At 42.3% G+C, this 25,944-nt stretch overlaps 1 protein-coding gene across 2 annotated transcripts in view; it reads left to right on the top strand.

Annotated features, from left to right (window-relative positions):
- The window catches only part of grid1a (glutamate receptor, ionotropic, delta 1a), a 275,198-nt gene extending 258,985 nt beyond the window's left edge, over positions 1 to 16,213 (top strand). The window contains exons 13-16 of one of the 2 annotated variants that reach the window (XM_088421868.1): positions 3,936 to 4,131; positions 8,765 to 8,931; positions 12,324 to 12,564; positions 15,024 to 16,213. In XM_088421868.1, coding sequence (XP_088277994.1) covers positions 3,936 to 4,131; positions 8,765 to 8,931; positions 12,324 to 12,564; positions 15,024 to 15,452 — 1,033 coding nt within the window. In that variant the 3' untranslated portion in view covers positions 15,453 to 16,213. Of the gene's footprint in view, positions 1 to 3,935; positions 4,132 to 8,764; positions 8,932 to 12,323; positions 12,772 to 15,023 lie in introns of both variants that reach the window. The other variant, XM_088421869.1, reaches the window with a different exon arrangement.
- The last annotated feature ends 9,731 nt before the right edge of the window (positions 16,214 to 25,944 follow it).

Below are 25,944 nucleotides of genomic sequence, written 5' to 3'. Positions count from 1 at the left end.
GTGTGGACGCCTCCGTCTCTGCGCTTGTTTCCTTGGCGACCGGGGGCATAGTGGTGCAGTGGCACCCTCAATGCGGGAGCCATAATTTTTTTCAATTGCTGTCTACTTTTTTTTTCTTCAATCGCAATAATGATTAATGTGATTGAGAAAAACAAAGCAGCAATGCTTTATACCTTTATACTTGTTTTATACCAAATATTGGTGCTCCTGTTGGAGAAAAAAAGTCCAAATAAGGATTGGCATATTTGAGTAAAGTGATCAGTAGGAACGGAAACTGTCTGTGAAGTCGTTTGTATAGAAACTCATTCAAAAGTCATCTGATGGCTCTTGCTAACCTATGAGTGGCAGCTGAGTGATGCTAGCGCCCAACGCCGCTAGCATCAAGTAGTGCTAGCGCTGCTAGCTGCTAATAATGGACTCGCTGCTAACCGCTGGCAAAAGTTGCGTATAATAAATTTGTGAATAGATTAATTCGATAAAAATGTGCTGTCTATGATTATGTAGCACATCAAAATTTCAAACAGGGTGTTGTAAAAATTTGAATTGTGATAAACACATTTATAACTGAAGTGCCGTTAAAAATTGAAGAATTTACATGGTGATTATTTTATTTTTTTGTCCCCCAAAAATGAAAACGATGAGTTTATGCAGCATATAAGGCGCACCAGACGATAAGGCGCATTGTCAGCTTCTGGGAAAATTGAACTTTTGCACTTCATAGTGCAGAAATAGATTTTTATAGATATTGATCTTATTTATAGTCACTGTGGAGAATTTTTTCTTTTTAAAGGGGTCTTTGCAAAAACTAATTGAGAAGCACCAAATTAAAGAGTTTTAAGCACATTATTGACTTGCATTTGATCTGAGCTCTCAGTCATAATTTTAGCTGGTTAAAATGGGTAAAAATAAAAAAAATATATAAAATAAAAAGCCATAATATGTTCTCTCTGTTGTAAAGTTAAATATTTAAGGATGAAGAATTGTAAAACAATCAAATGTTCATCCTGTAGTGCATATCTTTATCATTTTAAGCTTTCGACGATCAATTTTCATTTATGACATACTTTTTAATAAACAGCATTATTAGTTATCTGATTTTTTTCCCCCTTTCAAATATCAGAATTGATGTCCATAAAAAAAATCTATATTATTCACTCTACCTTATTTTGAGCTTATTTCGTCTTCCTCCACGTCTTGACATGAAAAAATAAATGTTTTCCCAACTTTATTATCGCTTTTTATTCATAGTATTACTGCCCATTGTTTTGATACTTGTTGCAGTTATGAGAGAAAAATAAAAACAAATCATTCCTCATTTGCTTCCCTCGCTTGATTACGGCTTTCCTTATTCCCCTCACCTTACCTTGCGGCTCCAATTACTTCCAGAGTCGATTCATTTTAAACGCGTGGTTGTTCACCACGGCTCGCATGGCTACAGTTAGAAAAACTAAATCATCACATGGATTTTTTTTTTTTTTTCCCCACTGCGGCAAAAGCTTGAAATACAACCTGCCGAAAGAGGCCGGCGCCGATAAAATAGCGAACGGCTTATGTCTGCCGCGACTTTATTCCGAGCCGCGCTCTACAGGCTTCTAATTAAACGGCTGAATTAGCCCAACGTCATCATCTGAGATAAGCTTTTCGATTTCCTTTTTTTTTTTTTTTTTTTTTTGGAGGGGGGGGCGTTATTTTTTTACGAGACAATCGCGGTTGTAAAACCAGTGTGGTGCCACTCTAATCTGTTGCTTATGGCTGCAGAAAAACAGATAAAACACATTGTGTTTACAGTATCAACAGCTTCGCTTCAACAGGGGACCGAAGCGTTTAACCGACATTGAACGGAAGCTAAAATAATTACACAGATATTAGGGAATTCTGCTCTGTAAATTACGGCAATTACACTGGCTGGCCAGTACATTTGCACTAAATTTCACAGTAAGAAGTCAAGCATATTTGGATCATTCTGCTCCCGTGTCGCAGTTCATTTCTACATAGGCAGTTTTGAAGTAACCCAAACTTAGCATGTTAAAATGTTCTTAAAATTCCGCTAAAGTCAAAAAGAACGTCTTTAAAATTGTCCGCGTCACGGAAGGGTGTGTTGTTAACAACCCTGCCAAATTTAACCACGTAAAAAAAGGCCAAGTATATAAAAATTGTGAACTGTTACTGAAATCCACGTACCACTGATAAAATGCTACGTCGTCAAACACCCTTTTTTTTTATGTCTGCACTTTACTACGCATTTGAACTGCAAAAAATAAAAAAAAGTCTCCCTAAAGCCTCCAGTGTCTAGAATACATCCCCACCAGCTAGCTTGCTAGCTAACAATCTTTCAGGGCTACTTTGGGCCAAAGGGCTCTTTCGAGGCTTCACCTTCTTATTTAGGAATTTAAATAGCAACCCTGTAAGCTGTTCCGTAAACTGCAATTGAGGGATGACGTGTATTAGGGCTGTTGGCTTAGCTAGCGAGCTAATGGCACACTGTTTTGGCAGAAATTGACCTAGCAATCATCATCATCGTGGAATTGTGAATAAAGAATGTAGAAAATGAATAGTATATAATGTATATTTTTACACTTTCACCATGACGTTATTCTTATTCTTCTAACTTTTTTAGCTAGTTAGCGCTGTTGTACCAATAAAATAAGTGTCCTCTGGAGTTTTGTTGTCCAAAAAAGTCCTTTTTTTTTTTCTTAGTGCCACGCCACAATTGTATAATAGTGTCATGAGATTCATTTTCCTCTGTTAGCTGGAATATATTCCACAAGGATCATAAGCCACGAGCTAGCTTGCTAAGCTAACAGTCTTTCAGCCTGCAGGCTCATTCGTGGCACCATCTTATCAGTTGGTAAATTTGAATCACAACCCTTTACTGTACGCTGTTCTGTAAATTGTGACATCAAGGAAGACGCATTTTAAGGCTGCAGGCTAAGCTAGCAGGCTAACGGCATGCTCTTATGGTAGTAATCGGCCTAGTTCATCATCATCTTGCAACATTGGATAGAAGAAATGAAAATAAATAGTATCTACACGATGTTCAGGCTCGACAAATTGAATCAGAAGTTATGATTATTTTTCTACCTATTTTGGTAGTTAGTGCAGTTGTACCCATGAGGTAAGTCTTCCAGAGAGTTTATTTTGCCAAAGTAGGTCCCATTTTCTTTTTCCGAGGCCCACACCACATCTGCATAACAGAATCGCGAGAGCCATTTTCCTCTGGTGGCTGGAATATATCCCACCAGGATCCCAAGTACTACTAACTAGCTTGCTAGCTACAGTCTTTCAGGGGTACTCTGGACCAATGGACTCATTCGGAACGTCACTTTCTCAGTAACTTTGAATAACTCCATACGCTTTTGTGTAAATTCTAGCATCAAAGGAAGATTTATTTACATTAATTTATTAACATTTTAGATCTGTAGGCTTACAGCAGCTAACGAGGAGACAGGAAATAGAAAATAAACAGTATGTAACCATTTTTTTACCTGTTTAGCTAGTTATTACAATTTACACCTTTGCCATAAGTTTTCCAGTGAGTTTCTTTCGCCAAAAGAAGTCCCATTTTCCTTTTCTTTGGCCCACAACACATCTGCATAATAGCGTCATGAGAGAGTCGTTTTCAGATCCGCAGTATTGTTCATAAAAAGTACATTAGCGCCTGCTCTCACGAGCAGTTAATGGCCAATCGGCGGGATTAATGCCGCAATCGTTCAGAATCCCAACCCCTGGATTTCTCCTCGTCGTTAGCGCCGGCGCGCGCGGTCGCCGCGGGTACGCTCGGGGTGTGCGGGGGGAAGCGTTTGGCATTAGACGGGCGAGCTACAGGTGTAGCTCATTTGCTCGATCGAGAGCACGCCAATTAGAGATTTCAAAGGAAAAAAAAGCTTGCCTTCGCTAACAAAAAGATCTTTGACTTCCCGGTGCTGCGTTTGCAGATCTTTCCAGGACCTGTCCAAGCAGGCGGACCTGGCGTACGGGACGGTGAGGGACTCGGCCGTTTACGATTACTTTCAAGCCAAAGGAACCAACCCCCTGGAGCAGGACAGCACCTACGCCGACCTTTGGAAGACCGTCAACAAAAACAACGGCTTCGAACACTCCGTCTCGGGCCCGGCGGAAGGCATCAAGAAGGTGAGACTTCCCGTCTTCGATTTAAACGTTAAATTTAACCGGCGTCAAACAACGAGTGGAGACTAATTCGAACGATACTTGATGGTGTTTTGGTTGGAAAAATGAGAATTTCAAATCACTGCGGTATCAAAGTAATATTTTATAACTCCTCTCCTGTCTGTCAAACGTAACAGCCAGAGGCACATGTAAGTCTAAGAAGGCGGAATCCATAATTTAGCAAATATCTGTGAAGTCCGCATATCTAATGAGGACGCCTACTTTGGATCGGTACCACGGGGGGTCCTTGACGGCACGCAATCCACTAAGTTGCGCCGCGCCGTAAGGATATGTGGTCGCGCCGCACAAGAAATCATGCTCACTTAGTACCACCGTTATTGACTTTCACTCCATTGCGTCATATTTACGGCCCGGACATCGGTTTTTTTTTTTATACAAATATGTTCACTTTGGTATTATTACTTTAGCGTAGCGATAGACTTTCAACTTGCGCATAAATTTGGGGAACAGAACTCTTTGAAGATCTATGCACGCGCAGCGCCGTAGTCGTTCCGGAAGTACTTTGCTGGCTCCCTCTAGTGGTATGCCAAAGGATCACTAAATTAAATGGTCCAATTATATTGAGCAAAACACTCCAAACGTGTTATATTAAGTGGAATTCAATTATGTTTCAGTTATAACTAAAATGCACTTTGTGGAACATTACTGAATAGAGATAAAGCAACTTTTTTTTTCCGGAGTTAATACCGATTATCAGTAGTCAAGGAGGCTGACAACTGATATTTGGAGCTGATGATTATTTTCAGTCGAAGGATAAATGTTGGCGCAGAGAAATACAACTCTTAATGTTTTTGAGCATGTTATTTTTTTTTTTAAACAACTCGAGGTTTGCATATTTGCATATTTAATTTTCCACTGCGCTCAACTGTGTTTTACAGTAAAAAGTAAATAATTGTAATACTAGAATTTCACCAATCTTTATTTAATAAAAAAAAAAAAAAAAACAGAAGATGCAGTGTTGCCAGAGATTTTTTTTTTTTTTTAACTGAAATTTTCAAGTTTCCAGGTAACACTACGAATTTAACACCATTTTAAATTGATTTTTTTTTTCAAACCCTGTTACGAATATTCGTCAAAACGCCAGACTGGTGCTGACAATCAGCCAGACCAATAACCTGTCGATGATTCAAAATCACATCCTCTGTGATCCTTCTTTTTACGCCTACAGAAAGCAATGACTGTAGATTCCCTTTTTTAACCTCTTATACTCTTAAAGGGACAGTGTGTAAGATTTAGACGTTTTCCATTAAAAAGGCATCAATTAAATGTCAATTTCTATTCATTGCAAATGAATGTGATCTTAATGACCAACAGTATGTTTTAAATATAATCATATTACATGGGGGGCGGCACTTCTCCGGAGGCGGCCATGTTTGTTATAGCTACTCACAACGGTAAATACACCACCTGCAGCTCCTCCTGCTGTCCGTAATAAAAAAACGCTGGAAATCTTACACACTATCCCTTTAACGTCTTTGGACATGATTATTGATGGATTTAGTGAGATGATTGAGATGATTGAATGTTACCACGACAATAAATAATTTCTGCAGCGTTAACTAGGCTAATTGGACTCGCTCTTACTTTCCATTCGGGCCTGCAATTTCTCATTATTCCCCGGGAATCGAAGGAAAAACTCGCTAGCGGTGACATAAAGCGGAAGGACTGAAAAAGTAATCAAAGCACACCCTGGGTCCACAGGTCTATAAAGTTTTATCGGAACTGTTCTAGTCAGTATGTAGATAATGACTACCTCTCCGGCAGTCAATCAAAAGTTTACGCGTCGGTGCGTGGCGTCCGCCGCTAAGCCGTTTCAATAAGCAACAAAGGTCCTCGTGTGACTCGCTTGTAATCACGAGGCAAACGAGCATGCTTCCTCCGCGCGGGTTTACGAGGGCGAGTCAACTTTGCAACTTTGCGCCGTCCTCCTAATGAGATGCGAGGTGCGGAGGCTTCGTTTGTTGACGGCGCCGTCGGATGCCGGGACGCCACGGGGAAGAACGCCGCAGCGGCGGATACGACAACAGCACAAAAAAAAGCGGGCGGCCAAAAGCATTCCCGAGCCGTTCTCATCATCTTTACGCCCTGTGTGCGCTCACGGGCGGCCGGCACATTTCTTTGCGGCAAATATTTTCATTATCAATGTCGGGAAATGGAGTTACCGCAATACTTTTAGTCCAATTACATTCATACGTACATATTTGCGGTCTCCATCTTGGAGCTAAATAATAATTCTGCCGGTATTACTGTCAGGTTCACCTCGTAGACATTTGTGAAAAAATATAAACAAAGGAGAAAGGGCGTTCATTTTTGCTTGTGCATGAGGAGAACGGAGAAGGACTGCACAAATATAATTCTACTGAGTTCTGATACTGTGTCTCTGAACCTTCTCTTTTTATTTGGTTCAGAGGTCCTAGGTTACACTAAGGTTCCAGCCCTGAAAGGGCAAAAGTCCAGCTAGGGAGAGACGCATGCCCGGGACCTGGTGTACAGTGGACCTTCGGGTTACAGCGTCCCTGTCTTATGTTTTTTTCATGTTGCGATGTGGATTACTGAGTCTTTTCTTCCCCTCTTTACGATATTTTCCCCGCTTTGCAACAAAAACAACTGTCATGACCCCAGGGGGGTGGCTGTATTTGTGTTGCTTTGGTTCCATCTGCAGGCGTTTTTAGGTAATTCCACTCACTTTCTGTCGCATGACGGAGACGCTGGTCTGCTATTGGTCGGAAAAGTTATGACGACCCTTTCCGTGTTCTCTAACCGGAGCACTTGACTGCTTAACGACTGCTTGACTTCAATAACATTGTTGTAATGCTTTTGTTAATTTTCCGTTGAACTTAAAGCACGTTTTTCTGGCTATCCCACATTTTTTTTTTTCGTCCTATGAGGTGGTTTATTAAAACACTCCATCTGCTCCACGTCTGGCCCTTTTGGCAAATTTTTGAAAGCTTTGCGGGCCCCGGGTAAAAAAATTTGCAGTAAATAAACCTAAGGCAGATAAAAATAAAAATACCTTGCACGTTTTTTTTTTTTTTTTTTTTTTGCACCAGTGGACTCAAATCACTTTCACCTGTCGTAATTCCAACGTCAATCAAAATAATTGTAGTTTTTTTTCCGTAATTGCACAGCCATCGTGCGTTCTACTCAAAGAGAACTTGAATGTACTTTTACTTTTACTTTCATGCACGGCTTGAACATAAACATCAATAGAATGAAACTTGCGGCCAATCACGGAGTTTTCAGGAAATTACATTTTACCATTCATAGAATCGGAACAAGATTGATTCGACTGTGAGGAAGTTCACCAAAGTTGAAGTACAAAAAGAAAAGAAAAGCTAACGCGCTCCACTAATGCGGCACTCCAGGTAACGTCAAAGTCATCCGACTCGTCAGGAGTAAAGTTTTCGCCGCGTATTGTTGTGTGTAATGAGCGACGGGGACTTTTTGTGAGTTTGTACCTAACAATGCCGAATTGATCTTTGCCAAAAATCAATGCGACTCAGGCTTAGTCAAGTTGGTTTTTGCAGCTATCCAGATGTCGGCTCACGTAATTATTCCATGTGAATCAGCACTGTGTGTCTTATGATTTTTTTTTTTGTTTGTTTTTTTTTTCGTGGGGCAGAGAACAAGCCAGAAGGAATAAAACAAAAAGTACTTTGTAAGAATATTTTATGACATTAAGATTACATAAGAGTTGAAGTTTTATCTCCGGGAGTTCACCGATTTATAGCAGTCCTGACACGCGACGTTTCGAGATGACGCGTTTGTCGTCGTAGAAAAATGAGTCATGGTGACGCACGTTTCAGAAAGTAGGCTTTGGCGCCATCTCAACTTTCTAATAATATATCAACCAAAGGTGGGCAACTTACAATTTTTTTTGCTGGTCCAACATTCGTCAGAGCCCCGCCCCCTTTCCGTTATTCGGTGTATTTTTACCCAACCTTCCGCCACCACTAGAGAGAAAAAATTGACAGTTTTGTATTTATGGTCCGCCATTCGTCAGGCGCTGGTCTACTTCTTTCTACACTCATTCTAAATCTTTTTTCTGTTTCTGTACTTGGTCTTAAAAGTTAACACCATGTCTGTGGTTGTACAGTTACTCTGTGATTGAAACACAACACATTAATATAAGTGTAACACGAAAACAAAGCCAGCGAAGAGGTTTAAACCTAGGCTATAATACGCCATCATATTTATTAAATCACATCTCATCTCACAGTGACGGCAACTGGCATTCATGTTCATGCTTTACATGACACTGAAATGGCGGATGTCTGTTCTCATTTATAACGGACTGCCCTACAACTATAGAAGACGGTTTCATTGACATGTGTTTAAATTTCATCTGCCATATACACTACAAGTAAAACAAAGTATTGCTGTGGTGGAATTTACCAAAAACAAATGTCTTTAATTAGAGCGTTAAAAACTTCTATCTTGCATTTCCTGGCCAAGAGCCAATCAGAGGAAAATACACATTTGGATGCAGTCCTATTGGTTACTAGAAAGAGACCGCCTTGCAGTGGAAACGCATCCCAGAACGTGACGATACCATGTCCCGCTGTCGTCAACGCAGGCTAAGCGAGAGTCGTACGCCTTCCTGTGGGACATGGCGGTGGTGGAATACGCCGCCCTCACCGACGACGACTGCACGCTGACCGTGGCCGGCAACAGCCTCAGCACTCGGGGTTACGGAGTGGCTCTGCAGCACGGCAGCCCTTACAGAGACCTCTTCTCTCAGAAGTATGTACTCCGCGACACGCAAACCACACCGCCGTTATCCACAATTTTGGATTTATGGTCCGCCATTCGTCAGGCGCTGGTCTACTTCTTTCTACTTCGTATTTTTACCTTTTTTTGGGTTGTTGTTTTTTTTAATCCACACATTCAGGCCGAGGTTCTTATTTTTTTTATTTTTTATTTTTTTAAGTCTTCGGCTAAACGAGAGTCTAAAAATGGCTGGTACTAACAGCCTAAAGTAATAAATTACATTTAAACTTAATTACATAAGGAAAAGTCTAAAAATGGCTGGTGCTGATTGAATCAAGCACTAAAGTAATTTATTACATTAGTAAGTAATTCAGTACTAAAGTAATTTATTATTTTGGGTAAGTACCAAAGAAGTATTACAGTGGTTACGCGTTATTTTTAAATTATTAAAATGATCAAATGTAATTTATAATATTTATAAAATATAAATACTAAAATATATACTAAAATTAATCAGTAATAAGTATTCAATTACCTGAGCTTCATTAGATAAAGTAATTGATTACCAAAGTACTAACTGGCTTCAAGTAATTAATTTTAATCATAATGACCTAAATTAAGAACTTAAAGTAACCGATTAATTTGTTACTCAAGTACTTCTGTGCTTAATTCATCCTGTAGCCATTTTCTTAGACCTTTTTTTAGCCAAACACTTGGGGGAAAAAAAAAAAAAAAAAAAAGTGGAACTAAATATTATTAAAATGACATTTTTGTGATTGACTTGGGTCACGTGCTAAAGTCGGGAGCGACGTCTGATTTTCTGCAACTCATGAGCTCACAAATGAATGTTTTTTTATGTCGTTCATTATTAAAAAAAAAAAAAAGTATGAGAACGGTGCGTGTGAAAAGCAAAAGGAGGCGTTTGAAGGCAGGGGAAAAAGGGGAGATGCGCTGGGCTTTTCTCGGAGGAGAGCGCTCGCTCCTGCTTTGAGGTTGCTCCTGTTGCCTAGCAACCGCGCAGCCGTTCATTCAAAGCAATTTGGAGTCCGCCGCGAAGCTAACGTGCGCTTTTGACAACAACCAAGAAAACCTTCTCTTCAAATGACAAGCGCGGCTAATCATCGAAGTCCAATAGATGTCCCGTCATAGTGCAAAACAAGAGGGAAAACCTAAAATACTTTTACAATTCAAGTGAACTCCTTCAATGCCAAAGACGGATTTTTACGTTTTTCAAGGGTTAGACCAGCGGTTCGCAAACCTTTTTTCAGTGAAATATTCTAACCATCGCAGAGCGTTTTGGGGGATTCAAAGAAAGAAAAAAAAGACTTAAAACATGTCATCAGTGTCTGATTTATTAAACTTAGGAACTTTTTAAACCTCAGTTGTATTGTATTGTATCTTTTGGATCATAGAAGAGATCTGTTATCAAAAAGAAATAACTTCAATATTTTTAAATATGTCCACAAAAAAAAAGTGTTAGACCTGTTCTCAAAAATAAAAAAAACTGTGAATGAATATTTGTCCACAGAAAAATATTCAACATAAAGTGTCCTCTTTTGGGATTACAGTAGATATCCGTTCAGAAAAATGAATCATTAACTTCATTTTTAACAAATATTTGTCCACAAAAAAAAATCAATATAAAGTGTCAGAACTGTTCTCAAAAATAAATAACTAAATAAATATTTGTCCACAAAAATTATCAAGTGTCAGACCTGGTCTCCCCAAAAAATAAATAAATAAATATATATATATATATATATATATATATATATTCAACATTCATTTTAAGAGTCCTCATAAGTCGACAGGTAACGAGAGGTGGCACGGGTCAAGTTGGGTTAAACCATTCTAGTATATAGTCTTTTCATATAATGAAATTGAACCTACTAAAATCAAAATTTGATGAACGTATATTTTCTTGGAACATTCAATGAATTCAATAATTATTTTTACGGGATTTTTGCATGTTTGTTTAATTTAAATCTTGAGGAAGATCGTAAGCAAATTGGATGCATGATCAATTCCCTGCTTCTTCCTCTGTACCTATGGCTTTTTTTCTTTTTTTAAATGCATACAATAACAATATAAAAGATGAAACCACGTGCATTCGAAATCCGAGCCGTGAAACATGATAGCCAACCAGGTGAGCTCTTAAACGCATCACTTGCGAGGAAATGAATGGAGTGTATAAACGACTCCGTGTCGAAGGTTCTGCGACTGCGTATAGTTTTTTTTTTTGTTTTTTTTTTGCCCGAGAATAAATGTGCAGGATTATGCTGGTATATTTATGGGCCAGTCCTTGCGGAAAAAGTGTTGAAAAATCTCGGCGCATAAGATTCAAGGCCACGTCTCGGTCGTCCTTCTTCTCCGCGACGCGGCCGCATCCATCCTACGCTTACGCCTTTTTCGAGGACCCGTGTTTTTTTATAATTTATCATTTTTTAATTCGTGTCATTTTGTTTTGCGGCTCGTCGGGATATTTTTACATTTCTACAATTAATCGCGGTTTTAACCACATGATATTTAAATCACATCAAAATTAGCTTATCTTATTAGCTAAATTATTCGGATTAGCTTCAAGTAAATAAACCAATCAATAGAAGTGGAGCAGCGAGAAAGTGAAATTTGCTTGGCAACCTATCCTATCTGATTTCTGATTGGACAAAAAATTAAAAATCCATAGACCAAACATGCTATGAAAATTAGCGATTTGGAAAATTAGCTAAAAGTTTTGATTCGAAATAGTCAACTACTTAATAGCTATTTTTTTTGCGCAAAATATGAATACGTTTACATTCAATTATATTTTAACTAAATTATTGTCCGGAACATTTTGCACATGATTAAAAACTTTCTTTGGGCCGCCGTGGCCCACAATAAACAACTTTGTACCTTCTCTGCATGTGTCGATGTAGTACTACCCCCAATGCCATAGGGGGCGATAGTCATTGTTCCTAGCTCATGGTAGGTACATTTTGCGCAATCCAGTACCTTTATCTGCAATCAAACAGACCATTTTGGTCTTGCTGAATCGGCCCAAAAAATCGGCCCAAAAACCTTTTCAGTCGAACAAGGAAGTTGGAAAAACGAGAAAAATGACGCTGTCCTCGATAAAGTTGCGCATTATAAAAGTGTCCATTTTTTTCCGCGTTTGTCACCTCCAGATCTCGTCTCATTTTGCGCGCTATTCCGCTAGACAAACAGCAACTCCGAGTGAAGATGGTTCCCGCGGCCCCGATCCGATTCAGCTCGCCGAACCGAAAACCTTTTCCGACAAACCCTCGACGCCGTCACGTAGATTAAAATCGTTTAAAAACGTCAGCGTCCAGGCGGGGGAAAAAAAACGAAAACGAAAGATCTCCCAAAGAAAACGCCGAGCCGCAGAAGTTTTTGTGAGAACCTCTTTTGGCCCGCGCCCTCAGGATTCTGGAACTTCAGGAAAAGGGCGACCTGGACATCCTGAAGCAGAAGTGGTGGCCCAAGAAGGGCCGCTGCGACCTGCAGAGCCACGCCGACGCCCAGACGGAGGGCCGGGCGCTGCACCTGCACAGTTTCGCCGGGGTCTTCTGCATCCTGGCGGCGGGGCTGCTGCTGGCCCTGCTGGTGGCCGCCCTGGAGACCTGGTGGAACAGCAACCAGTGCCGGCGGAAGGAGCCCAAAGAGGTGACCGACGGCAACCCGTCCGGCCCGGGACCCGGCGGCGCCGGCGCCGCCGCTCCCCCCGCCCCGCCGAGGCCCCGGTCCAGACCCAGACCCCCGGGCCCCCCGGTCCTGCCCAGAGACGCCACTGCCACACTCTACTTTATGGATCCGGCAAGCGCGGACGCCAGCCCCGATTTAGTCGAGCTGCAGTACACGCAGTTGTAATAGGTGCGCCCCCGATCGGAGTCCCCCCCGCGTCATGTGATCATTCCTCCTCATGCCGGGCGGGAGAGCGCTTGGGGGCGCCGCGGGTCTCCCGCGCCCGCGGGGGAGAGCCGCGGCGCCGATTACCGAGACCGCCGCGAGTGGCGGGCCGCCCCCTTTTGGCGTCACTCGGGGACTCGCCCGCCGCGTCCGGGGCCGCGGCCCTTGGTGTTTTCCGGGTCCCTGTCCCCGGAACGCCTGGTTCAAATGATTAGCGCCAAATCTAGCGCGCACCCTTCATTTTAGGCTCCGACAGTTTGGCAGACATTTTAAAACTACAGCAAAACTAATTAGAGCTCATCCTTGGAAATTCTTTAAGTTATATATGAGTTAAGTGTGGTTCAGATTTCCCACATTGTGAGCGGTCAGTGAACGCGGCGCCATTGTAACATTGAATGCCCTCCAAGCAATCGTTTTTTCCCTTTTCCTGCATAAATACCCAAAGTTGCGCACCATCCGTGTTCCGCCAAGTTTACGATGGTGCGTATATGCAAAAAGACCGCAATTAATAAACCGATGAAATGGAATTCCATTCCGCGTTCTCTAACCGGCGCACTCGGCTGCTTACCAATGCTCATAACTTTTACGTGACTCTCTCGGTTTTAGTCATATTTTGCGTGTAAACAAGGACGGACTCGGACGTTGGTTGAGAATGCTCGCTTCTTTTATTGAAAATAACGCTGTAATTATCTCATTTTCTGTCCTCAAGATAATCCCCAAAACTCAATTTACATTGCCGATGGATCCGTCATCCTCAAATTAAAAAAAAACAAAAACAACTCAATCTTTACGTTACCGTTTATAGGGCGCACCCATACTTTTGGCTTTGAATTTTGTGAAAAAAATAGCATCTAATATTCGGGGTATTATGCTAGCGCATCAGCGAGTTCCGCAGGAGCTTGAAAAAGTCCCTAGTCATTTGAACCAGGTGTGTTTGGGCGGGAAGCATGGGAAAACATCCAGGATACCGGCCCTCAAGGACTGGACTTTGACATCTCCGTACACGGGCGCTCCCCAGTGAAAATTCGCAGTTGGGGCGGCCCGCCGCCACCGCCGCCGCCGCCGCGCCGGTATTTTGCCCACCTGGCACGGCCGGCTTCATCCGCACTCTCTTTAGCTCATCCATTCAAGTCTTAAAGACGTAGAGCTGGGACTTGCGTCCACCAGGCGTCCGCACTACCAAGGCTTGACATGGATCCCTAAACTAAAGTGTGAGCACCAGCGGATGATGTAGAATCTGAGCCTGGACCCGCCGCCGCCGCCCGTCCGACTCCATATGCGAGCGAGCGTCCCTCGCCGTCGCGGTTTGGACGATTCGACACGCCAGGCTCTTGACCCGGGAGCGGCTTGAAAAAAAACAAAACAAATCTGAATCCTGCGTGGTGATTAGCCGTGTCAGGACGATTTGAGAAAACCAAAAAAAAAAGTGGGCGGGACACGGGGCCGGGCAGGGGAAGATTCTGGCCGCTCCATTTGTCATCTCACCGTGTTGTCGTCGGCGTCTTCACTGCATGACCGCAAGAGCCGGAGGCACCGCAGTTTTGTAGGCTGCGGGTTGAATGGGGGGGGGGTCACGTGGTTTGCACGTCCGCCTCACAGTTCAGAGTCCCGAGTTTGAATCCGCAGAGAAAAGACACCCTTAAGTTGTCCTTAGGTGTGATTGGCTGCGTGAATGCTTGTTGGTCTCTGTGTGCCCTGCGATTGGCTGGGAAACCGGTCCGGGTTGCCCCCCCCCGCCTACTGCCCGATGATTGCTGGGATAGGCACCAGCTGGCCAGTGACAGATAATGGACGAGTTGAATGGTGGAAAAAAAAAGTAGTACGATTTTTGGGTTTTTCTTTTTTGCAGTTGCTCTACTATATAGTAAAGTGTTTTATTCCGTTTTTTTTCCAAGGTATTTTTTTCACGATTTTTTTTAGTAAGGCATTTGTATAGTCAAGTCTTTTGTTTTTTTTTCAGCAAAAAACACCCATCTATTTTCACGATGATGCACATGATTTTATTTTATTTATGTTTTTATGTTTTTGTTTTTTTTCCCCAAAAAGTCATCGTGCATAGTGAGTCCCCCCCCCCGATATGACCGAAGCGGCGGTTTTTATTTCGCAGAAAACCGTCCAATCGGGCGGCGAGGGTCACTCCCAGCTCCCGGACGAAGGAAAGCGGTTTAAGCTCCCCCGCCCTCTCTGTCGCCCCCCCCCCCCCCCCTCCCCCACAGGACAAGGAGGTGAACCTGGAGCAGGTCCACCAGCGCCTGAACAGCCTCCTGGACGAAGACCTGGCCCACAAGCAGCTGCCGGGCCAGTCGGCGGAGATCTCGGCCCTGGACGTGGGCGGCGTGCAGCCCAGCCGGTCCCTGGAGGTCCTGTCGGCCAGGGAGTACCGGGGCCCCCCGCCGCCGCTCTCGGTGGGCGCCTTCCTGCGCGAGGGCCGCGGGGGGGCGGGCAGGACGCTGCCGGCCGGCCGGACCCTGCCCCTGCCCCTCAGCAGCGCCACCATGCCGTCCATCCGCTGCAAGCACCGGGCGCCCAACGGGGGGCTCTTCCGCCAGAGCCCCCTCAAGACGCCCGTGCCCATGTCCTACCAGCCCGTGCCGGGGGGGGCCCTCATCCCCGAGGGGGAGGCCTCCCACGGGACCTCCATCTGAATACGGAAGGGTTTTTACGCCCCGCGGGGGGGCGGCGCCGAAAAACAAACTCCCATGTACATATTTGTAACTATAGAGAGAGCAGAGCCACATTACAAAGTGTATTTTGAATATTCCCCAGAGTTATGAGTTGAAAACACACACAGGAATAAAAAAAAAAAAAAAAACGCAAAGTATTTGGAAACGACGACTGTTTGAACGGCTTTGTAAATTTTTCCGGTTCTCCGCCGATAAAGGTGACGATTCTTTGTGGTTGTTTTCTAAGTGCCGGGTTCCGCTTTCTGTTTTTCTTTCGGATCAAATGAATGTAACTGTGAGAAACGGTCGTCGGCAAAAGACTTTTGGCGCCGGGACTGAACGAAAGACATTTCCGTGACTGATTTGTTTCCTATGAAAAGAATAAAATGGTATCGTACAAAAAAAAAGAAAAAATCGCATTTCCACTGTCCTTGTACCGTTTGTGTGTCTGAGACGTAACAAATGTCGTGTCGGATAAGGCTTTTTTTTTTTTTTTTTTTTTTTTTTACCTCTCAATTTTACCAGCAAAGAGAAAAGGTTTTGCGCCCCTCCCCCACTCGACATGCTGACCGTAGGTATAAACATGCTATACCTAAACCTGGATCTTTTTTTAACATTAGCTAAAGAAAAACGCGATATAAATCAACTTTCAACAACTGTTTGATTCATTTTTTACAGTGTTTATATAGGATACAGCTTAGTCCGAAACAGAAAAAAAAATAACCAAGTGCATCAAAGTTCCTGAGATTAATAAAAAAGAAATAACAAAAGGTGGAAATTCTCATGTTATTGCAATCACACCTGACAAAAACAAAGCCTTTTCCCTGGGGTCATCTGGGGGGACCGTCCCACTATTTGCTGTGACATAAGGTAAGGTTTTTTTGTTGTTGTTTTTTTTTCACAAAAAAAGACCATGTATAGTAAGGCTTTTTTTCACAAAAAATGACCACGTATAGTAAGGCTTTTTTTCACGAAAAATGACCACGTATAGTAAGGCTTTTTTTAAACAAATATTGACCATGTATAGTCAGGCTTTTTTCGCATAAAAACAACCATGTAAGGCTTTTTTCACAAAAACGACCATGTATACTAAGGCTTTTTTTCACGAAAAATGACCACGTATAGTAAGGCTTTTTTCGCAAAAAAAAGACCATGTATAGTAAGGCTTTTTTTCACAAAAAATGACCATGTATCGTGAGGTTTTTTTCACTAAAAATACGACCATGTATAGTAAGGCTTTTTTTCACGAAAAATGACCACGTATAGTAAGGCTTTTTTCGCAAAAAAAGACCATGTATAGTAAGGCTTTTTTTCACAAAAAATGACCATGTATAGTGAGGTTTTTTTCGCAAAAAAAGACGATGTATAGTAAGGCTTTTTTTCACAAAAAATGACCATGTATAGTGAGGTTTTTTTCACAAAAAATACGACCATGTATAGTAAGGCTTTTTTTTACAAAAAATGACCACGTATAGTAAGGCTTTTTTCACGAAAAATGACCACGTATAGTAAGGCTTTTTTCACGAACAATGACCACGTATAGTAAGGCTTTTTTCGCAAAAAATGACCACGTATAGTAAGGCTTTTTTCGGAAAAAAAGACCATGTATAGTAAGGCTTTTTTTCACAAAAAATGACCATGTATAGTGAGGTTTTTTTCGCAAAAAAAGACGATGTATAGTAAGGCTTTTTTTCACAAAAAATGACCATGTATAGTGAGGTTTTTTTCACAAAAAATACGACCATGTATAGTAAGGCTTTTTTTTACAAAAAATGACCACGTATAGTAAGGCTTTTTTCACGAAAAATGACCACGTATAGTAAGGCTTTTTTCACGAACAATGACCACGTATAGTAAGGCTTTTTTCGCAAAAAATGACCACGTATAGTAAGGCTTTTTTCGGAAAAAAAGACCATGTATAGTAAGGCTTTTTTTCACAAAAAATGACCATGTATAGTGAGGTTTTTTTCACAAAAAATACGACCATATATATATATATATATATATATATATATATATATATATATATATATATATATATATATATATATATATATATATATATATATATATATATATATATATATATACATATATATGAGTTAGCGCATGCACACGCACATACAAATTGACTACACTGTCCAAAGCATTGTCTCTGGTTTGTCGATTCCAAGACGGAAGTTAAGCAGAGCTGCATTGATTTTTGCCCTATGCGCAGGCGTCGCGTGTTTGTCACAGCGGCAGGCCAAACGTAAACATGTCGACAAGATGTCGAGTCTGTGATGCGAATCTTTTTGGTAGCGTTTCCACAAGTGACGGTGACCTAACAAACAACAAAAGTTAGACGCACGGGTTTCGTGCGCCGGCATCATTCAGTCAGGCCTTTCCCGCTCTTTGCTGACGTGGCAAAAAGAAAAAGAAAATAAAAAGAAAAGAATATTTGGAGGTGGAAGAAAAGCCGGCGCGCACCTCCGGGATTCAAAGGCGCAGCGGGAAGGAAAGTGCAGTGCGACTTGAAGAGAGGATGAATTTTTTATGAGGCCGGGGGGTGGGGGTGGGGGTGAAGGGGGGGGGGGGGGGGGGGGGGGGCTTCTGCTGCCAGAATACAAGCAGGTAGAACACGTTCGTATTTAAGTTCCGATGAAGAAGTGCTTGGCCACTAAATTATGCATTTATTTAACCTTATTGCCTCAAACGAGGGAATAATGTTCCTATTCCCGTCTGAACGCTTGCCCCCCCCCCCCCCCCCCCCCCCTCCCCCGCCCGCGCCCGCCCGCCGCGCACACTTGAGCGTCATGGACTGGAAATGCAGTTGAAGATCAATGATGTGTCATCCTTGGAAGGAGTTCACTTTTGGAACAGTTTTTGTCCGTTTTGAATTCCCGTCAGCAGAAGAAAGAAAATAACCGCAAATTGGTGAAAATACAAAAATAGGATTTCTGGAAATCTACTTCCAGGTAACATCCTGTCACCGAGGCCCGGCGTTCAATTCCCGTCCCTACTTTTGCCCCAAAGTCAAGCGGGCTAGGCTCCAGCCCGTCCGCAAGCCTGAGGACAAGCGGAATAGAAAATGAACGCGGGGACTCCCGTCCGGCTGAATTGATGGACTCGTTAGGACCAAATGCCCGCAGGCCGCCGTGCGCCGGAGGGCGCCGGCACATTTGCCCCTCCCATCTCGCTGCGCCTGACCCCTCTTGGCTCATAAAGGGATTCATTAGGACCGCTTAATGACTTTGTTGTGACTTGACGACAGTTGCTACAGCAAACATTGGCGCCACTCTTTACAGAATATAATAAACGAGTCATAGGGAATATCTTTCTGGGTTCTATTACCCGGGCGCACAGCCCCCTACTTTTAATTGAAAGCCACTTTTAATCGAATCAGCTGGAAACATCCTAATCTCTTCATTTTAGTAATATTCTTGAGTGTCAACAAGGATGGAATCGGACGTTGGTTCAGATTGCTCGCTTCTTTAATTGAAAACAACACCGTTGCAACAGGTATCTCAAGGCACAAAGTACTACCTAAAATTGTATCTTTTGTAACATTAACTAGGAAAAAATACCTTTTAAATCAACGTTAAAGTGAATGTTAACTTTATTTTCCTACTGTATACAAGTTACAGCTGATTATGAATCTGAAAAAAAAATTAACCCATTCAGTATTCCAACGGTTTTCGGTCGGTTTCTTCCACGTCACTATTTTATCTAAGGGATGACACTATGTTGTCACCACCCGGGCGAAATTTCAGCTCCCTTGTGCCTTCCTACAATGATGCGAAATGCCTGATGTAAAGATCAAAGGATCGTACAAATCACCGCACATGGGTTAAGCATCCTTAATTAGCTATTGGACGTGATTTCAGGACAACGTACTGTTGCGGACGTCTGTAATGAGACAAGCCAGCTGGGATGTACTTCAAAATAAAAGCGTGGAATGAAATTTCTATCGAATAATCGGTTATGGGTCGGTAGAGTGAAGCTAGCCGCTAACGCGACTAGCATCCAGTGCCGCTAGCCGCTAACGTCGGAAGCAAAATCTGTCCAATCTTCCAGCGGGTGGCATATTTTCCCTCGGTAAGCCTGAAATTTTACGATTCCTTCATGATTCTTTGCAGCTCAAGGCCCGGCGGCGTAACGACTCCTCCTACCGTTCGGAAAAATCGATATTTTGCCTCAGCCTGTCCACAAAACACTTCTGACGTTTGTCTAGGTTGTGTTCGGCCGAGCTCGCGGGCGCCGGAACTTTATGACGGCGAATACGGCCTTTTGGGGTCTCATCCTCCTTTGAAAATTTGAGGCCCATCTCAAGGCTAACGTGGCTCAATAAGCTAACGCGGCGTCCGATTTTAGCGCTAACTCTCTACGGTAATAAGACTTGTGTCACTTCTCTTCCTCGCAGGCTTCTTGTCCTCGGGGTAGCGGCAACATACCTGAGCCGCGCGCGTACGCGTGTGCGATAAACAACTTCACGCCACTTGATAAATAATCCAGCAGAAACACAGCATCCTGACAGAGCTATGAAAGTTTTATGGGCTCTGCCGCGGCCGGCGCCAGACAAGAGGCGGGCAGTCGGCGAGAATTCTAATACGGCCCCGCTTCTTATCCGCCGGCCGCCTCGCTGGTTTTCTCTCGCTCGCTCCATCTGGCCTTCTCTCTTTATCCCCGATATACAAAGAGAAGCTTCTGTCTCTGGCCTCCGCGTTTGTGTCGGGCTTACAAATTGCTTTGCCGAGATGTAAACACGGCGGCGGGGGGCCGACTTTGATACGCCGCGTGTTGGGAACGTTGCCGGAGAGTCCGAATCCGCCGGGGGTCAAAAGAGTCGAGGGTGATTTGAGGAAAAATGGCGGTTTTCTCTTATTATTAACGGGCGCGGTCAGGAGGGCGTCATGCTAACTGCGGAAATGAGCGTCCGCGCTAGCCGCGAGCCGGCGGGGCCACCGTGGAAATCATCAAAACAATCGGAAACTTTTGTTTCTTTTCAAGAATAAAAACATACTTGGCTTCTGTCGAGTCAAAAAATATTTTGGATTTCCGCGGCCAGTCCGAGTCAAATGCCAAGAATGAAAAAACTGTCTAGACTGCGCTCAGATCCAAGTCCAGATTATTAGTAACTAAAAATGAATGAGCTTTCGTGGTCAAAAAAATGATCAGTAGGAATGGAAACTGGCGAGCCAAGTCCAGATTTGATCGTGGTTTTTAGTAGCTAAAAAAAACTCATCTGAATGAGCCTGCATTGTCAAAAAAGTGATCAGTAGGAATGGAAACTGTCGTGCCAAGTCCAGATTTGGTCGTGGTTTTTAGTAGCTTAAAAAAGCTCATTTGAATGAGCCTGCATTGTCAAAAAAGTGATCAGTAGGAATGGAAACTGTCAAGTCTGGACCTAAGAAGAAGAACAAGTCCAGACTTGGTAGTGATTTTTAGTAGCTAAAAAAAAAGCATATTTGAATGAGCCTGCATTGTCAAAAAAAATGATCAGTAGGGATGGAAACTGTCGAGCCAAGTCCAGATTTGGCCTTAGTTCTTAGTAGCTAAAAAGAAGACATTTGAATGAGCCTTCGTTGTCAAAAAAAATGATCGGTAGGAATGGAAACTGTCAAGTCTGGACCTAAGTCCAAGTCCAGACTCGGTCGTGATTTTTAGGAGCTAAAAAAAAAAAGCACATTTGAATGAGCCTGCATTGTCAAAAAAAGTGATCAGTAGGAAAGGAAACTGTCGAGTCTGGACTCAAATCCATGTCCAGACTCTTGAATTTTAGTCGCTAAAAAAATCTCATTTGAACTCGGCGGGTCCGACACACTTGGGCGGGCGCGTCGGGCTACAAGCGCACTTGGTCTAACTGATGCTAGCGCCCCGTGAGTTCTCGCTGCGATGTTTCCGAAAAAGAAGCTTTAAGCATCTTACGTTGGGAAAAAAAACCCAACGCAAGTACTTCCGACGCCTCCAGAGGGAAAACAACGTCCCATTTGTTATTATCGAGTGGCCCTTGCGCTATTTGCTAATCAGGCTTTCTCTTATTTCACATACGAGCAATTTCCAAGACACAATATTTGTCTTGCGGCATGTGATGAATGGCGGCCAGGAGGCAAAAGTTGGACGGGAAATAATTGGTCCCGCTCTGCGTCGCGCCGTTAGGCCTTGTAGCTGCAAAGCGCGGATGGCCCATGAGTAATGGCGGCGGGGGGACGGCGCCGCCGCTCGAATATTAATCTCTCTTTAACTCCGTCGGAAAGGACAAAGCGCGAATGCATCAACGTAGCGCCGGCTCCGACGCGCGCGTACACGCAAACGCGCGCGTGTGATGTCCTTCGTCCGGACGGTCCGCAGTTGGACGCGTCGCGCCGTGAGGGATGGGATGACTCAGCTGGGGGAACTGGAGCCACCCCACCAATTTTTTTTTTTTCAAAGAACGTACAACCCCAAAGACGTATTTTCACGTTATTTCTGTCCAGATTGCATTCCCATAAACTTCTTTATTTACTGTATATATATGTACTGTGTATATATATATATATATATATATATATATATATATATATATATATATATATATATATCTTTCATTGCAATTTTAACTTTTTCGCTGCTGTGTAAAGAAGTCAAGACATCAAGGAAGTTGTTTTGACACGTCGAAAATTCGTACTTTTGTCCATAACTCAAAACTAATCTTTGCGATATTAGCCTGGTTTTGTACAATCGTATCGTATTTTAGTAGCTAAAATATAGTCACAAATATTGTCACCCAAAAAAAAACCCAAATCAAAACCACGAGGCCATTATTGCGGAAACTATCAAAATCAAGGCTTGACGTCACAATCGATGTCTTTTTGTTTGCTCTCGCGGGTAAAAATGTGCCTGAGAGCGCAAATAAGAAAGCAATTATTCCCCGCAAAACGTGTTCTCCAACCTCCGCTGTTTAATTCTGTTGCTTTTGGCTAATTAATGAATTAATCACACGGGCCGGAAACCTTGCATTAACAATTGTCGCAAACGTAATTACCAAAGCGTTTCTCGCTTGAATCTATTAACGACGTAATTATACTTTAATCATATTTCCCGCCACGAGGAAACGCCGGCCCTGCCGACAATTCAATTATGGATTTGTCGAAACTTTCCAATAAGTGAGAACGATCGGCTTGGGATTAGATTTCATCGAGCCGCCAGTGAAACACCGCTGTTTGCGTAAATGCGATTCAACGATAATAATAGCAAAGGTGGGAAAATGACATAACATTACATTACATAATTGGTCCTTCATTTTTCAGGCGCTGGTCTAATTATTTTTTTGTTTGTTTGTTTCAGCACAACACTTAAAGTTAACACCACGTTTCTAGTTCTACAGTTGCAAGTACAACATAAGACAGTAATATAAGTGTAACACGAAAATAAGGGGTTTATCCCTAGGCTATAATTCACCATTATGTTTGATTTCATGTTTAACACTGGCTGAATATTTTTTTTTTTATTACGCACACTAGCAGGAGTGTCCCATCCCTTGGCTAAAAATGCTGCCAAAAAATGATGCAAAAATGGTCAAAATGCAAAAATTTGCAATAAAATGCAACAAAAAAACAAATGCTGCTAATATTTAGTCAAAGAATTTTCAAGTGGCTCTTGCATGCTTCCAATTTTCTTTTTTTTCCCTTTCGGCCCCCAAATAAAAATGTTTGGCCAGTATTTGGAAGTTTTTGTGTGTTTGGAATCCAGGTCAGCAGTAGTCAATCACTTTGCTGCCAGCTGAACGGATTCTGGCGCCTATTGTTCACAAATATTATGGAGTGGCCTATTTGCAGCTATCAATGTCTGAAAACAAGCACAATGAAAGAGGGGAAGAGGAAAAAACAACAAAAAAAAAAAACGTCCTCTTGGGAAAAGCTTAAAGAATCCGCTTCATTCCTCCATCTCCAGTCAGGACGTTTTTTCCTTTCTTTTTTTTTCTCACCAGAGACAAGTTAGATTTTTTTTGGCAGGTGCCACAGATTGCAGCTGTCACGGCTACATTGACGGACGGAGGGAGGGAGAGAGGGAGGGAGGGAGGGAAGCCATGTCGGGCTTTGATTGGATGCTGAAGATAAGCGAGATGGCTCAGGAGATGACCGCGCGGAATCCCATTTGGATTCCGGGCAGGTCACAAAGTGTCGTCAAAGCGCTCTTTAATTTCCACGCCTTTATCGGCGGCCAGTCCGTAACATCTCCAGAGCGTTTCGTTAGCGGTCGGTTCAGATGTTACGCAATTACGCCAAAAGACGATAAGCGCTGGAAAAAGACTCAAAATAACAGGCGTTTTATTCCCAACTATTTCTACTAGCATCTGCAGGTTTTCTTTTCAAATTAAGAGCAAACTAGTTGGAATATGAAGCAATTAAAAACAAATGATTCACGTGAGTTTTTAAAAGTGTCTGCAGGTTTTCTTTTCAAATCAAAAGCATTTTTTTGGGGGAATTTGAAGCAACTAAAATTAAATGATTAATGTGAGATTTCAACACCGTTTCTGCAGGTTTTCTTTTCAAATCAAGCGCATTTTTTGGGGAATTTGAAGCAACTAAAATTAAATGATTAATGTGAGATTTCAACACCGTTTCTGCAGGTTTTCTTTTCAAATCAAGCGCATTTTTTGGGGAATTTGAAGCAACTAAAATTAAATGATTAATGTGAGATTTCAACACCGTTTTTGCAGGTTTTCTTTTCAAATCAAGAGCAAACTAGTTGGAATATGAAGCAATTAAAAACAAATGATTCACGTGAGTTTTTAAAAGTGTCTGCAGGTTTTCTTTTCAAATCAAAAGCATTTTTTGGGGGGAATTTGAAGCAACTAAAATTAAATGATTATTGTGAGATTTCAACACCGTTTCTGCAGGTTTTCTTTTCAAATCAAGAGCAAACTAGTTGGAATATGAAGCAATTAAAAACAAATGATTCACGTGAGTTTTTAAAAGTGTCTGCAGGTTTTCTTTTCAAATCAAGAGCATTTTTTGGGGAATTTGAAGCAACTAAAATTAAATGATTAATGTGAGATTTCAACACCATTTCTGCAGGTTTTCTTTTCAAATCAAGAGCAAACTAGTTGGAATATGAAGCAATTAAAAACAAATGATTCACGTGAGTTTTTAAAAGTGTCTGCAGGTTTTCTTTTCAAATCAAGAGCATTTTTTTGGGGAATTTGAAGCAACTAAAATTAGATGATTAATGTGAGATTTCAACACCGTTTCTGCAGGGTTTCTTTTCAAATCAAGAGCAAACTAGTTGGAATATGAAGCAATTAAAAACAAATGATTCACGTGAGTTTTTAAAAGTGTCTGCAGGTTTTCTTTTCAAATCAAGAGCATTTTTTTGGGGAATTTGAAGCAACTAAAATTAGATGATTAATGTGAGAATTCAACACCGTTTCTGCAGGGTTTCTTTTCAAACCAAGAGCAAATTAGTTGAAAAAATAAAATGAAATTATGATGGTGATATTTTTTATTATTATTTCTATTATAATTAAATTAAGTATGTTCATATTTAAATACAGCATTTTATATACATAATTATGAATCATTAAAAAATAATTATATTTAACAAAAAATGTGTTATAGAGACCCCCCAACATTATACGTAGAAGAAACATTGTTAACTTGAATATTCTAGAGCAGGGGTCACCAACTCCGGTCCTCGAGGGCACCTATCCAGCATTTTTTCAGTGTAACCCTCCTCCACTGCACCTGATTCATAGGATGTGCTCATCAAGAAGCTCTGCAGGAGCACCAAAATGATCATGATAATTTGCATCAGGTGCAGTGGAGGAGGGTTACACTGAAAAAATGCTGGATAGGTGCCCTCGAGGACCGGAGTTGGTGACCCCTGTTCTAGAGTGTTAGCATAATGTAGGCTAAATGCTAATGTAAAAAGAAACTGCATTTTGCACTGTATAAATACCCCATAGCATTATGGGAAAATAATGTTATGTTTTTAGCTTTTAGCCTAAATGTGTTATTCACATTGGTATACTCCCCCCCAAAGAAAACCCATGAAACAAACAAAAAAAAGGATCAATACCCCATAGCATTATGGGAAAAAAATGCTATGTTTTGAACATTTAGCCTACTAGCACGTTCCAAGTTATTTCCACGTATCTTTGGACGTTAAAAAAACATATCGGAGTTTTCCGGTCCCAGCGGGGAATTGAAGCCGTACCACGTGGCGGGCCTCGCCTTTTCCCGCCAGACGAGAGCGAGGGTGAAGGCTGCGGACGGCGAGTGGGCGGAGGAATCCCCCGAGGCCGCGGCTAATTGGCTAATGACATCCAAGCTGTCTCCTCTCGCCGCCTTTTTACTCCATGAAGTGACGCGTGGCGTGTTGCCCGTGGGTGTTGCGTTTCTGACTATGGCATGACCCGGGCGAGGGGAGGGGGGGGGGGGCAGGTGTTCAGGATCCTCCGTGCTCTTACCTGACACCTCCCTGCGTGAAAAATAGGAAGGAGGTCTGAGAAATA

This window comes from Hippichthys cyanospilos, chromosome 8, assembly GCF_059441005.1.
Source record: "Hippichthys cyanospilos isolate Australia breed blue-spotted pipefish chromosome 8, RoL_Hcya_1.0, whole genome shotgun sequence".
Classification (NCBI taxonomy): Eukaryota; Metazoa; Chordata; class Actinopteri; order Syngnathiformes; family Syngnathidae; genus Hippichthys; species Hippichthys cyanospilos.
Note: the sequence above shows the minus strand (reverse complement) of the source record. Positions and strands in the feature narration are given on the sequence as shown.